The sequence below is a fragment of the Leucopleurus acutus genome (assembly GCF_964270905.1).
Source record: "Leucopleurus acutus genome assembly, chromosome: 2".
NCBI lineage: Eukaryota > Metazoa > Chordata > Mammalia > Artiodactyla > Delphinidae > Leucopleurus > Leucopleurus acutus.
Genome location: NC_139143.1, coordinates 19,095,963 through 19,110,216, shown reverse-complemented (window position 1 = coordinate 19,110,216; position 14,254 = coordinate 19,095,963). Strand labels below are relative to the sequence as shown.

Here is a 14,254-nt window from a genome sequence, read left to right as displayed (position 1 = left end):
GACACAGCCCAGCTGAATGGAAACAAACAAAAAAAAGACCCATATATATGCTGTCTACAAAAGACTCACCTCACATATAAAGACACAGACTGAAAATGAGGAGATGGAAAAACGTATTCCATGCAAATGGAAATCTAAAGAAAGCCGGGGTAGCAACGCTTATATCAGACAAAATAGGCTTTAAAATAAAGACTGTTACAAAAGAAAAAGAAGGACACTACATAATGATTAAGGGATCAGTCTAAGAAAAAGACATAATAATTTTAAATATATATACATCCAACATAGAAAATCCTAAATACATAAAGCAAGTATTAACAGACATAAAGGGAAGAATCAATAGTAACACAGTAATAGTAGGGGACTTTAAAACCCCACTTATATCAATGGACAGATCATCCAGAAAGAAAATCAGTAAGGAAACACTGGCCTTAAATAACACAATAGAGCAGATGGACTTAATTGATATATAGGAAGCATTCCATCCAAAAGCATCAGAATACACGTTCTAGAAAGAGTGGATATATGCACGTACAAACCTGACTCACTTTGCTGTACAGAAGAAACTAACACAACATTTTAAATCAACTACAACAAAAAAAATTTTAATTAAAAAACGAAAACAAAGGGCTTCCCTTGTGGTACAGTGGTTGAGAGTCCACCTGCTGATGCGGGGGACACGGGTTCATGCCCCGGTCCGGGAAGATCCCACATGCCACGGAGTGGCTGGGCCCCGTGACCCATGGCCGCTGAGGCTGCACGTCCAGAGCCTGTGGTCCGCAACGGGAGAGGCCACAACAGTGAGAGGCCCGCATACCGCAAAAAAAAAAAAAAAAAAAAGAAAACAAAAATGAATTTAGCACCATGATGAATAGAATTGCATCATTACCCAAAAACTGAAATGCAGAACTTTTTTCAATATTTGTGATTATTTTTACCAAAAGTACACTTTAAGAATAAATAATATGTAGATTTTACACGTTCTTTCCAAGTGCACATGGAACACTCTCCAGGAGAGATCACATGCTAGGCTACAAAACAAGCCTTGGGAAATTTAAGAAAACTGAAATCCTATCTAGCGTCTTTTCCAACCACGACACTATAAGACTAGAAATCAACTATGAGAAAAAAACTGCAAAACACACAAACATGTGGAGGCTAAACAATATGCTACTAAACAACCAATGATCACTGAAGAAATCAAGAGGAAATGAAAAAATACCTAGAGACAAAAGAAAATGAAAACACAACGGTCTAAATCCTATGAGACGCAGCAAAAGCAGTTCAAAGGGCGAAGTTAATAGCGTTCCAAGCATCTGGGGAAACAATAAAAATCTCAAATAAGCAACCTAACCTTACACCCAAAGCAACTAGAGAAAGAACAAACAAGGTCCAAAGTTAGTAGAAAGAAAGAAATCATAAACATCAGAGCAGAATAAATGAAATAGAGGCAAAGAAAACAATAGAAAAGATCAATGAAACTAAAAGATGCTTCTCTGAAAAGATAAAATTCATAAACCACTAGCCAGACTCATCAAGAAAAAAAGGGAGAGGGCACAAATCAATAAAATTAGAAATGAGGAAGAAGTTACAACTGACACCACAGAAATAACAAAGGATCATAAAAGACTGCTACAGGCAACTATATGCCAACAAAATGGACAACCTAGAAGAAATGGACAAATTCTTAGAAAGGTACAACCTTCCAAGACTGAGCCAGGAAAAAACAGAAAATGTGAACAGACCCATCACAAGTACTGACATTGAAACTGTGATGAAAAATTTCCAACAAACAAAAGTCCAGAACCAGATGGCTTCACGGGTGAATTTTATCAAACATTTAGAGAAGAATTAATGCCTATCCTTTCGAAACTCTTTCCAAAAATTGCAGAAGGAACACTCCCAAACTCATTCTATGAGGCCACCATCACCCTGATACCAAAACCAGACAAAGACACCCCCCCAAAAAATGTTACACCCAATATCAGTGATGAACATAGGCACAAAAATCCTCAACAAAGTGCTAGCAAAGGAGGCAAGAATACACAATGGAGAAAAGATAGTCTCTTTAATAAGTGGTGCTGGGAAAACTGGACAGCTACATGTAAAAGAATGAAATTAGAACATTCTCTAACACCATACAGAAAAATAAACTCGAAATGGATTAAAGACCTAAATGTAATGCTGGATACTATAAAACGCTTAGAAGCAAACAGCCCCACAAACTGTGAGGCTGGGAAGTAGATACAGTCATGTTCAAGAAGTCCAAGAATGGCTTAACTTCCTTAGGTTTGTTTTAAACAATTAGCGTTGCTCTTTTTAAGACAAAGAATACCAAGTTGATATGCTGTATGACTAGGTCTTGGTTAGGTTCTCTGACATAAATCACAGCAGTATCTTTGTGGATCCACCTCCTAGAGTAATGAAAATAAAAACAAAAATAAATAAATAGGGTCTAATTAAACTGAAAAGCTTTTGCACAGCCAAGGAAACCATAAACAAAACGAAAAGACAGCCCACAGAATGGGAGAAAATATTTGCAAACGAAGCGACCAACAAGTGATGAATCTCCAAAATATACAAACAGCTCATGCAGCTCTATATCAAAAAAAAACAACTTAATCAAAAAATGCACAGAAGATCTAAATAGACATTTCTCCAAAGGAAACATACAGGTGGCCAAAACACACGTGAAAAGATGCTCAACATCGCTAAATATTAGAGAAATGCAGATCAAAACTACAATGAGGTATCACTTCACACTGGACAGAATGGCCATCGTCAAAAATTCTACAAACAATAAATGCTGGAGAGGGGGTGGAGAAAAGGGAAACGTACTACACTGTTGGTGGGAATGTAAATTGGTACAACCAGTGTGGAGAACAGTATGGCGGTTCCTTAAAAACGCAAAACTAGAACTACCATATGAGCCAGAAATCCCACTCCTGGGCATATTATCTGGAGAAAACCGTAATTTGAAAAGATACATGCACCCCAATGTTAACTGCAGCACTATTTACAATAGCCAAGACATGGAAGTAACCTAAAATGTCCATCAACAGATGAACAGATAAAGAAGATGTGGCATATATATACAATGGACTATTACTCAGCAATAAAAAAAGAATGAAATAATGCCATTTGCAGCAACATGGATGGACCTAGAGATTATCATACTAAGTGAAGTAAGTCAGACAGAGAAAGGCAAATATGTGATATCACTTATACGTGGAATCTAAAAAAAATGATACAAGGGAACTTACTTCAGAAACAGAAACAGACTCACAGACTTCAAAAACGAACTTACGGTTACCAAAGGGGAAACGTGGGGGTGGGGGGGGAGGGATAAATTAGGAGTTTGGAATGAATATATACACACTACTATATATAAAATAGATAATCAACAAGGACCTACTGTATACCAGAGAGAACTCTACTCAATATTCTATAATATTCTATAATAACCTATATGGAAAAAGAATCTGAAAAAGAATGGGTATATGTATATGTATAACTGAATCACTTAGTTATACACTGGAAACTAACACAACATTGTAAACCAGCTATACTCCCAATGTAAAATAAAAAATTAAATTAAAAGATAAACAGCTCATACACCTAAATATCAAAAAAATAATCCGATTTAAAAATGAGCAGAAGAAATGAATAGACATTTCTCCAAAGAGGACATGCAGATGGCCAAGAGGCACATGAAAAGATGCTAAACACTGCTAATCATCAGGGAAATGCAAATGAAAAACACAATGAGATATCACCTCACAACTTTTGGGATGGCTACCATCAAAAAGAGCACAGATAACAAATGTTGGTGAGGATGTGGATAAAAGGGAACCCTCCTACACTTTTGGTGGGAATGTAGAGTGTTTCAGCCACTGTGGAAAACAATATGGAAGTTTCTTAAAAAACTAAAAATACAACTACCATGTGATCCAGCAATTCCGCTCCTGGGTATATACCCGAAAAAAAAACAGAAACACTATTTGGAGACGACATATGCATGCCAATGTTCATAGCACCATTATTTATAATATGGAAGCAATCTAAGTGTCCATCAACAGACAAATGTACAAAGAAAATGTGGTGTGTATGTATGCAATGGAATACTACTTAGCCATAAAAAAATGAAATTTTGCCATTTGCAGCAGCATGGATGGACTTGGAGGGTATTATGCAAAGTGAAATAAGTCAGACAGAGAAAGGCGAATACTGTATGCTATCACTTACATATGGAATCTAAAATATACAACAAACTAGTGAATACAGCAAAAAAGAAGTAGACTCACAGATACAGAGAACAAGCTAGGGTTACCAGTGGAGAAAGGGAAGAGGGGAGAAGCAATATAGAGTAGGGGATTAAGAGATACAAACTATTACATATAAAATAAGCTTCAAGGATATATTTACAACACAAGGAATACAGCCAATATTTTATAATAACTATAAATAGAGTATAACCTTTAAAAATTGTAAATTGTACACCTGTAACTTACATGATATTGTACATCGACTATACTTCAAAAAAGAAAAAAAACTGCATGAGTCCACTTAAATGAGTTATCTAAAGCAATCAAACTTACAGAAGCAGAAAGTAGAATTGTGGTGGCCAGGGGCTAGAGAGAGAGAAAAATCGGAGCTGTTCAATGAATATAAAGTTTCAGGCATGCAAGATGAGAAAGTTCTGCCTCAGTTAACAATATTTTATTGTACATTTAGAAATTTGTTAAAAAGGCAGATCTCATGTTATGTTTTTTCCCACTATAAAAAATAATTTCAACAAAAAGGTTAACAGTGATTTAAATACAGCTAAAGAGTTTTAGTTAACTGAAAGATAGACCTTAAACATGTTACATGCAGAAATTGTACAGCAGATTGTACTATAGATTACAGTACAGGGAAACAATGAAATGGGGGAAAAAATGAATAAGCATCTAAGACATATGCAGGATAGAAAGACAATTTTAGCATATCCAATCAGAGGACCAGAAACACTAGAGAGAACAGTAGTAAGGCTATATTCAGAGAGATAATGGCTGCTCCATTTCCAAAATTTATGAAAGATATAATCCACAGAGTTTAGATCTAAACAAATTATACAGCTTGTAGTACAAAGACACAACAACTCACAGAAAAAATGAATCAAGAAGTTAACACATAACTATGGAGAACAGTATGGAGGGTCCTTAAAAAACTAAAAATAGAGTTACCATATGATCCAGCAATCCCACTCCTGGGCATACAGCCAGAGAAAATACATGCACCCCAATGTTCATAGCAGCACTATTTACAATAGCCAAGACGTGGAAGCAACCTAAATGTCCATCAACAAATGAATACATAAAGAAGATGTGGCACATATACACAATGGAATATTACTCAGTCTTAAAAAAAGAATGAAATAATTCCATTTGCAGCAACATGGATGCACCCAGAGATTATCATACCAAGTAAAGTAAGTCAGAGAGAGAAAAACAAATATCATATGATATCACTTACATGTGGAATCTAAAAAAATGATACAAGTGAACTTATTTACAAAACAGAAATAGATTCACAGAAATAGAAACCAAACTTATGGTTATCAAAGGGGAAAAAGGGCAGCGGGAGGGAGGATAAATTGGGAATTTGGGATTAACAGATACATACTACTATACATAAAATAGATAAACAACAAGGACCTACTGTACAGCACAGGGAACTATATTCAATATCTTGCAATAACCTATAATGTAAAAGAATCTGAAAAAAGAATGAAAAAAAGAATCTGTATAACTGAATCACTCTGGTGTACACCTGAAACTAACACAACATTGTAAATCAACTATACTTCAATTTAAAAAAAAGAAAAGAAAAAGTTAAGGCATATGGAAGAGTTAAGGTACAACATAATCTAATCAGAGTACCAAAATAAAATTCTAGGGAGACCAGAAGCAAGGCAATGTTCAAAAAGATAATATATGGTAAGTATCCAGAACTAATAAAAAGAATATGAATTCAAAGACATGAGAAGCAAACAAGAAGAAAAGAAATCCATACTTAAATACACTGTAGTGAAAGTATAACACCTAAGAAAAAGAATCTTAAAAAGAGACAGACAGAAAAGACACCTATACCTACTGGCAGATGACTTCTGAACAGGAACAATGGAAATAAGTAGACAATGGAAGATCAACTTAGAATTGGAGACTGAGCAAGGCTCTCTTTCAAGAAAATGGACAAAAAATATTTTCATATTTAAAAAAGAAAGTTTATGACTAACAATCCTTTACCAAAAGAACTGTGAAGATGCTATCAGGAAAAGGGAAAATGACCTCCAAAGGAAAGTCTGAGATGGAAAAGGGAATGGTAAAAAAATAATAATAATTTAAAATATGTGGCTGATTCTAAACAACCTGAGCTTTAGAAGAATAAGAAGGAGAAGGAGAAGAAGGAGAGTTAGTAATAGCACTGAGTTCAGAAGGAAAATGATAGAAGGCAAAGACATTTTTTTCTCACGATGGACCATCCTGCATACCCACTTTGGAGACCAGTGGTATGGACTATACACACACAGATGTTCAGCTACAACAGACAGCAATGCTGGCTGCAATCATTTCAGAGGTCTTCTTAAAAACATAAGCCATGCCATAAGGGACTTGTAAGTTTGGGATAAGGGGAAAAGAACAGGGTACTCGAGACAGAGAAAATAGCAAAGGTTCAGGAATGAGATGAGCATGGCACACCCTGTTCTTCAACCAATAAAGTATCTCATATCATCGCACATGCTCTTTTGAAATCTCTAAGACAAAAGCAAAACAAACCAAAAACCTCAAGAAGCAATAACGTGAGTAGAGCAACAGTGAAAGACATCAGATATTCGTTATGACCTTGGGCAGGTCACTTCACTCTCTGAAGGCTTTGTAGTATGTAATATCTACCGTTCCTGGTGTCACTAGTATATTTTGATGACAAATGAAAAAATTCAAAAGGGGAATATTATAGGACTGATCTCATATATTACTACTAGTCATTGTACTGGCACTGGCGATACAGAACAAAGGAGACAAAGTAAATCAGCAGTTAGAAGGCAATGTGATAGATCCTGTGACATGAGGTATGCACAGGCTACTGAGAAAGCCCAGCAGTAGTGGCAAAAGCATGCTTCACTCCTGCCTTTTCAAACTACTAATGTCCACCTTGGTAGGTGTTCCAGTCATCACAGTGCAATTCAGATCTATGAAAAGAATCATCATCAAGAGTTTTGTTATTAAAAGTTTCAAAACAAATTTAACCAAAGTCAATTTTAAAACATCCCGAGAAGGAATCAAATCAGTTTCCTTCATACTGATCAAAATTTCACCACAGAAAGCTAGTAGGGACACTTTGGATCCATAAAAATTAGCAAAATTAGAGTTTTTCTAAAACATGAAAACAATTCTTGCTCCATTTAAAAGTACATAAGAGTAATGGTAATATATTCTCTCTATCCACGCTGGAATTATCCAAGTATAATCTAACAGAAGCACAAAAAAAAACCGGAATATTTCAAACACCCATTCTCTTTCTGGACTTACTATTTACAACCTAACATCAAACACATTTTGCATAAATTAATTCTATGATCTACAACATATGTTTTCTACTTCACTGCGAAGTATTCATTGCCTTTAATCATCGGTGGTTCTGTTGTATTTAGCCATTTGAGGCCTATTAATAATGCACACACAAATCCTTCATCTAAGAAAATACTCCTGAAAAAATACACACAGAATGTTCTCAGAGAAAAGCAATTCTTTCTCGCTCTACTAGATACAGTGGTAGTAAAGAGGAGAATATTTACTACTAATGTTACAGTGCTGCAACATTCTTCCTCTGAACTGTTTAATATGTATATAATATTAACATTTACTTACATATCCTCAATATATATTGGTGACATGGGGAAGGGTAGATATCACATATTCCCAAGGATACCAAATCCATTCACATATGACTAAGATGCTTATAATAACTGCAAATGACAATACAATTCAAAGATTCTTTAATTACCTTATTTGTTTAAATTAAAATATTTTGGGCAGTAATAAAATGTTTTCAGTTATGTCCTTAATATTCCAAAAGGCTTACAAGCATTTAATAGTCACACGAATGTAGATTTTCACAACCATTTTTTAAAATGTGTCAATTTAACTGAAAACAACTTCAAACAAATGTTCATTTTGATTACCACACTGGCCTTAATATATTAGCTAACAAGCAGATATGTTCCTTTATTTCACTGATGAGGGGTAAGCAAGAATGGGTAATGACATTTACTACCAACCAGAGAACAGAGAGAGACACGAATGGTGATTTAATAGCCATCACTGGTGATCCCTTTGATAAACACCTATAGCACCTATAAACCAATTTAGCCCTATTTACACACAGCTTTCTACTGTACACTATTTCTTTGGGACTATATTTACCTTTCTTCTTAAGTTCTTTGAGGGGAGAGGCCTTGTCTTAAATACTGCTTCTCTATCCTTCCAGCTCAAAAACCAAAACTGAGTGCATATGTATTGATAAATTAACAGCCACAGTATAACAGGTACTTCGCATGGCAATTAGGAGAAAATCAGGATGTGGGTAAAGGAAGCTAAACGGAGCTATAGCTATGCACAATGCAACCAACACCAAGGGAGAAGATCATAAAAGTGACTTTGAAATAACATGCTCAGAAACAGAGCAAATCAGTTTACTTAGCATAATCATTTTCAGAAGGTACAGCAAAATTTAGCACACTGTTATTGCTTAACTGAACCCCCCCCCACCTTTTTTTTTTGGTCTTACAAGTGATGCTGCATTTCGTACTATTCCCTGATTCAGATTTCTATAATGCTATCTCATGTCTGTATAAAGCACCTTATTCATACAACTGTGGAAAGAGCTATACTATTCAAAATCTGAAAGAAAATAAAAACAATGTATTTTTCCACCTTTCCTAGGTTAAAAACACACAGTGTTTTGCTAATAAAGGTCATCATCTGTCTTACTTTTCATTCATGCTGAATGACACGTTTTTTTAAAGATTTTCTGTTAGAAAAATTCTGTACTACTTTGGCTTTAAAATCAACTTTAACCCAATTTTGCACCTTTTTCCGTCACCTTCTTCAATCTCTTAAACAAAATTATGTATCAATTATATTTTTAAAAACAATTAGGAGGCTTTTAAAAAGTTACAATGTAAACTAAGTTATAAGTTACGGTAACAGCAACCTTACTCTATATCTTTACCATTTGAAATGCAAGACACTAGACAAGACGAAAGCATACTCTGAAATCTCTTCCTGGGTCTTCTACAATAGTCTCTTACCAAAATTTCTTCTCCCTTTGTATATCAAGTTTCTGTGCTCCCCTACTCTCCAAGATTAAAAAATCTGTTTATACCTCCCTCCAACACTTCAGGGGTGAGTTTGTATGTCTCCTGTCTCATATCTTTTGTTTAAGAACGCCAAAACCCTTCATTATTTTATTTTACCAACCCTATGAAGGCAGTGATACACCAAGGGCTGGAGGGTCAAGGAGAGAAACTGGAGAGTCGACCAGAACTTAACACCCCTCTAAGGCGTACGCAAACCCAGTCAGAAAAATTAGCAAAGGCCCTCTTTACAGGTCATGAGGGCTTAAAAAAAAAATTATTTTTAAACCCTTTCCCACAAAGGAACTCGTGCACACACACACAACTGCACTTTTCAGAATGTGGAAATACAACTGATCTGGTTCTTTCGGTTTTCAAGAGTTTAAACACCAGGGACATCTGCATCTAGATAAAAACTCCTGAGGGCAATTTGATCAAAGACACAGAAAATCCTTCCTTCAAAGAAATGCACCTTGTGACACTCCAAGGAGGAGGAGAGGTATTTAAAGTAAAACCTGCCCTGAATTATTACCACCGACTTGAGAAAGAGAAGCAAAAGCCGTTGGCTTCATACAGCTTTTAAACATTTTGCTGTAACCCTGGGGCCACAGAAGCTGATGGTGAAATTCTTCTGCTCATTTCTATAGAAGAGTATCACACAGCAGTAGAAACTCGGGACACACCAACACACACATCCATCTCTACTCCCATTCTCGTCCCTTCCATTCCCGACCTTCCCCCTTTGGTGCCCAAGACCCAAATGTGGACACAGTTACAAAAAGCAAAGTCATGGGGCAATGCAGGCGGGTGGGAGGGCAAAGGACCGAAAGAGCCAGAAAAGCAAGGGAAAAGAGGCAGTCGGCTGGCTTGTCTGTGATCATAAAGCAAACATTCGGGTGGGGATACAGAATGCCGCGTGGAAATAAAGCTATCCGGGATGCCCACTCTGCCATCTCCTTGTGCCTGTCGCCCTCCATCACCCCACCGTCTCCCGGAGGACCACCTCCGCGGGGAGGGCACCACTTACGGTGCCCCCACCCTCACCCTTCAGGGGAAAGCAGTGAAATGCGCCTGGAAGGGAGGATGGGGGCTCAGCCGGGGGCGAGGGTCACGCCGGGCGCCAGGTGGACACCCTGCAGCGGGTGGCCGCTCTGGGGCCCCGGGGCGGCCCATGCGGAAGGTGAAGCCGGGGTCCGGGGAGCGTCTGGCCCCGCCGCTCCCGGGGAGGCTCCGGCTACTCACGTTCTCCGTGTCCCGCTCATTCACCGTCGGCAATGGCGTCCGCGCCGACATTTTGTGCGGGCGGCGGGGTCGGGCCGGGGTCTCGCGGGCCGGGCTGCGGGCCCCGGGAGCGAGCGGCAGGGGCTGCGGCCGCGGGCGCGAGGCCGGGGCCGGGCGAGCGGCTCCCACAGGCCGCGAGCGGTGCAACAAGCGGCCCCGGCGGCGGAGCGGGGGGAGAGGACGCGGAGGAAGAGGAGGGGGAGCCGCTTCCCGCGGCGGCGCCGCCGGGGGACGCGAGCCGGGGCGAGGGAGGGCTGCGGGCGAGGGCGGTTGCCCGGCGCGGGCCGGGCGGCGAGGCCGGCGGGATGCAGCGCCGAGGCTGGGAGGCGGGGCGGGAGCCGGGGGGCGGCGTCCGGGCCCCGCTAGGCTCTCCCGGCCATGGCCGAAGGTGAAGCGGCGCTGCAAATCACTGCTTGGCTCGTACCGCCGAGCGCGGCCGGGAGCCGGGAGCCGCGGCCCTGACAGCGCCGCCCGCGCCGCGCCCAGCGCCCCGCCTCAGGTGAGCGGCTCCGCCCGGCCGAGCCGCAGCCACGCGCCCGGGGCCCAGCGCGGCGGCGCCCCCGCTCCCGGCGCCCCGCGCCTGCGGCGCGCCTGTCCCGGCTCGGTCCGCGCGGTCCCCGCCGCCGCAGCCGCCGCGCCTGAGCCGGGAGGAGCGGCCCGAGCCGGCTGCGCGAGGAGCGGCGGGCGCGGCACGCTGCGCCCAGAGGCACTTGGCGGCTGCCGCCGGGTGGGCGGGCGCCAGCCGAGGGGGCCTCTCCATTCATTCCCTCATTAGGGATGCGGGGCCGCCTCCTGCTCCTCCCGCGCTCCCTCGCCCGCCCGTCCCCGTGTTTATTTTTGTTTCTCGCCCCACCCGCGGAGTACGGTCGTCTCAGAGCTTCTGGTGGTTTTTAGTTTGATTCATGTTTGGGTTTTGCCGGGGGGAGGTGACATGGCGCTGATGCAATTGAGTGGTCGTCTTTTTGTCCGCTTCATGCGGGAAGAATGGGTACGATCCTACCCTGGATCCGACACCGCCTATCTCCTGTCTCAGGACTTTTCCCATTCTTAAATTCATCCCCTCCTCCCGCGTTTCCCAGCTTTCTCAATTTCTGTCCTCCCCTGAGCCCTCTCCTGGGAGCTGTTGGGTTCAGGGTCACTCTGATAGTTGGGCAGAGGGCACAAAAGCCCCTAAAAGCGCCAGCAGCCTCGGAGGCGCTGCTCCAGAACCCTGTGCGAGGCACTCCGGCCAGGCGGCTCGCCTAGGTGTCCGGCACCGGGCGGCCTCCTTGGGAACCGGGTCGGCGGAAGAGGTCGCCAGGCGCCCGCCGCAGCACCCCCAGAGTGGCAGAGCCCCGGGAGTCACGACGTCTCCCCTGGCTGGTCGTCACTTCCTGGGACGCAAGGAAGTGTCACTTAGGCGAGCTTGTTTAGGGAGGGAGGGGAGCTGTCTCTGATTTTGGCCCTGGCCTACCTCCTCCAGGTGGCTTCCTCACCCTTCCACCCACCTGCCACTTCTTACATCATGCAGACATCCCTCTGTAATGCGTTCCGCAGGGCCCATTAGCCCCCTAAAAAGCAATGCTGCTGCTTCCTATCTAATATGAGAGCTTACATTTTGCACACTCAGCCTCCAGAACAAAAACCTTACCATCTCCCTATTCCTCGTCTTTCCAATATGTCTTTTTCATTTTCTTTCATGAGTAGTCAGGACGATAAAAGGAGCAATAGATAGAAGGGGATAAATTCAATTTTTGAGCTACTTCCTTAAGCCTCCAATGGGGATCTTAAGATGATAGGAAATTCCTCCTCTCTCCTGAAGTTCATCCATTTGAAGGAGGAATCCCTGCACCAGATGGGTTTTTTTATCCTAACTCATAAATGTTGTTTCTGAAAACTTAACACATGACCCTTAAAACATGTTCCAAAAGACCTAAAAATAGCAGATACAAAGATTCTCAGAAAAAATTCTCACCCAGCATATATATTCACTTCTACAACATCATCTATGTATTTATTTCTTTAGCATTTTATTTGTAGACACTTCCCAATTTCACAAAGCAAGTAAAAATATCATAAGATCCCTTAGGTGTTCATCACCATTCCTCAAACAGAATTCAGACTTTGGAACTGCAAGGCTGCACACTAAAATGTGGTGTGCAACCCAGGATGCCAAGGTTTTATAGTCCCTCTGCAGAGATCCTGAATCACCAAGCTGTACTGAAGTTGCCAGGGTAGAAGCTTGTACTTTTCTGATCAGCTACAGCCATTGTTGCCAATCAACAGTGCAGCCACTCAAAAGTACCTTGTGTTACAATACTACCCCTGTTAACATGAGAGGAAGCAAGCATCGGTGAAAGGGTGTTCAATCCCTTTGGAATATGAATCATTCCTTCAACTGGTCGCTTGGGTGTTGCTTTTCAATGCCCACTCACCTATTATCCTATGTCTTTATCCTTGTGGTGACCCAGACAAGCATATTTCTTCCCATTTTACAAAATTCCACTCAACTGACTTATTCAAGATCACAGATGCACCAGGTTAATAGTGTACAGAAAAAAGATAACTGGAATATATGGTACTGTTCAATCTTGCAGTGGTCACAAGATCAACAGGTTCCCCTGCCCCTTCCCCCGCCCCACTGTGTAAGGTCATTAAACCTCAAAGATATGATGGCTAGTTAGAGACAGAGCTCAAAGGAGTGCCCAGGATTCTGGCAGAGTGGCTTCCGAGATTTTGAAGTATACATTAAAAGTCTTGGGTAAATCCCTTAGCTATATTTGCTACACTGTGCTCACATACTGAAACTTATTGAATATTATATAATAATAGTGAGGGATACTTATTTATTAAATCAGCCCATAAAGATAGTTTTATAACAGTGGAGCTACATTCAAAGAGAGTTTTTATTGGATGGGTAACTCAAATCCATAATTTTGGTTAACGAAATAGACCAGAAACTCTGTCCAAACAATGGCATTCAAACAACCCTATTCATACCCACAGTTTTAGGCTTGGTATATAAATTTCACTTTGCTTGGGTTAGAAAAGAGTCATTATGTCTTTTAAAAGGAATTATTGAGTGCGTACCCCTGTGTGAGCTCTCCTCCCCTTAAAATGGCATGAGGCAGTACTGTGATTGAATGAAAACTGTTTAGCCATAGGCCTTAATAGTGAGAATGCACGTAAGCAAAACTTTTTGTGTCACTATTATGTAGCTTCTTGTGCCAATAACTATGAAGAAATGACAAGGAATATTTTGTCTTTGAGTAATGATTTTTAGGATTATTAACTAAATGGGGCATGTTTAATTTAGAGGTTTCTAACCTCCAAGGTGTTAGGGTAATAAAGGTTTCAGAAAAAAATTGAAGTAATGCGAAAACAAAAGAAAAATAAAGATCTGCAAGGTGCTAAGCCCACACTGAAATGTGCTAAATGAGCATGCCTCCCAGCAGCTCTATGGAGCAGAATTCTCTAGAACTACACTGTCATATATAGTAGGTATTAGCTACAGGTGGCTATTGAGCTCTTGACAGCTCTCCAGTGTGACTGAGGAACTGAATTTTTCATTTGATATCATTCTAAATAATTTTCAAA

The 14,254-nt window shown here is 41.0% G+C and overlaps 1 protein-coding gene across 1 annotated transcript in view; it reads right to left on the bottom strand.

The window, feature by feature from the left end:
- Positions 1-10,690, bottom strand: part of MARK1 (microtubule affinity regulating kinase 1) — a gene marked incomplete at its 5' end in the record, with an annotated part of 142,328 nt that extends 131,638 nt beyond the window's left edge. Inside the window, one exon of the mRNA XM_082834772.1 lies at positions 10,640-10,690. Within this exon, the coding sequence (XP_082690898.1) occupies positions 10,640-10,690 (51 nt within the window). The remainder of the gene's footprint in view (positions 1-10,639) is intronic.
- Positions 10,691-14,254: the final 3,564 nt, after the last annotated feature.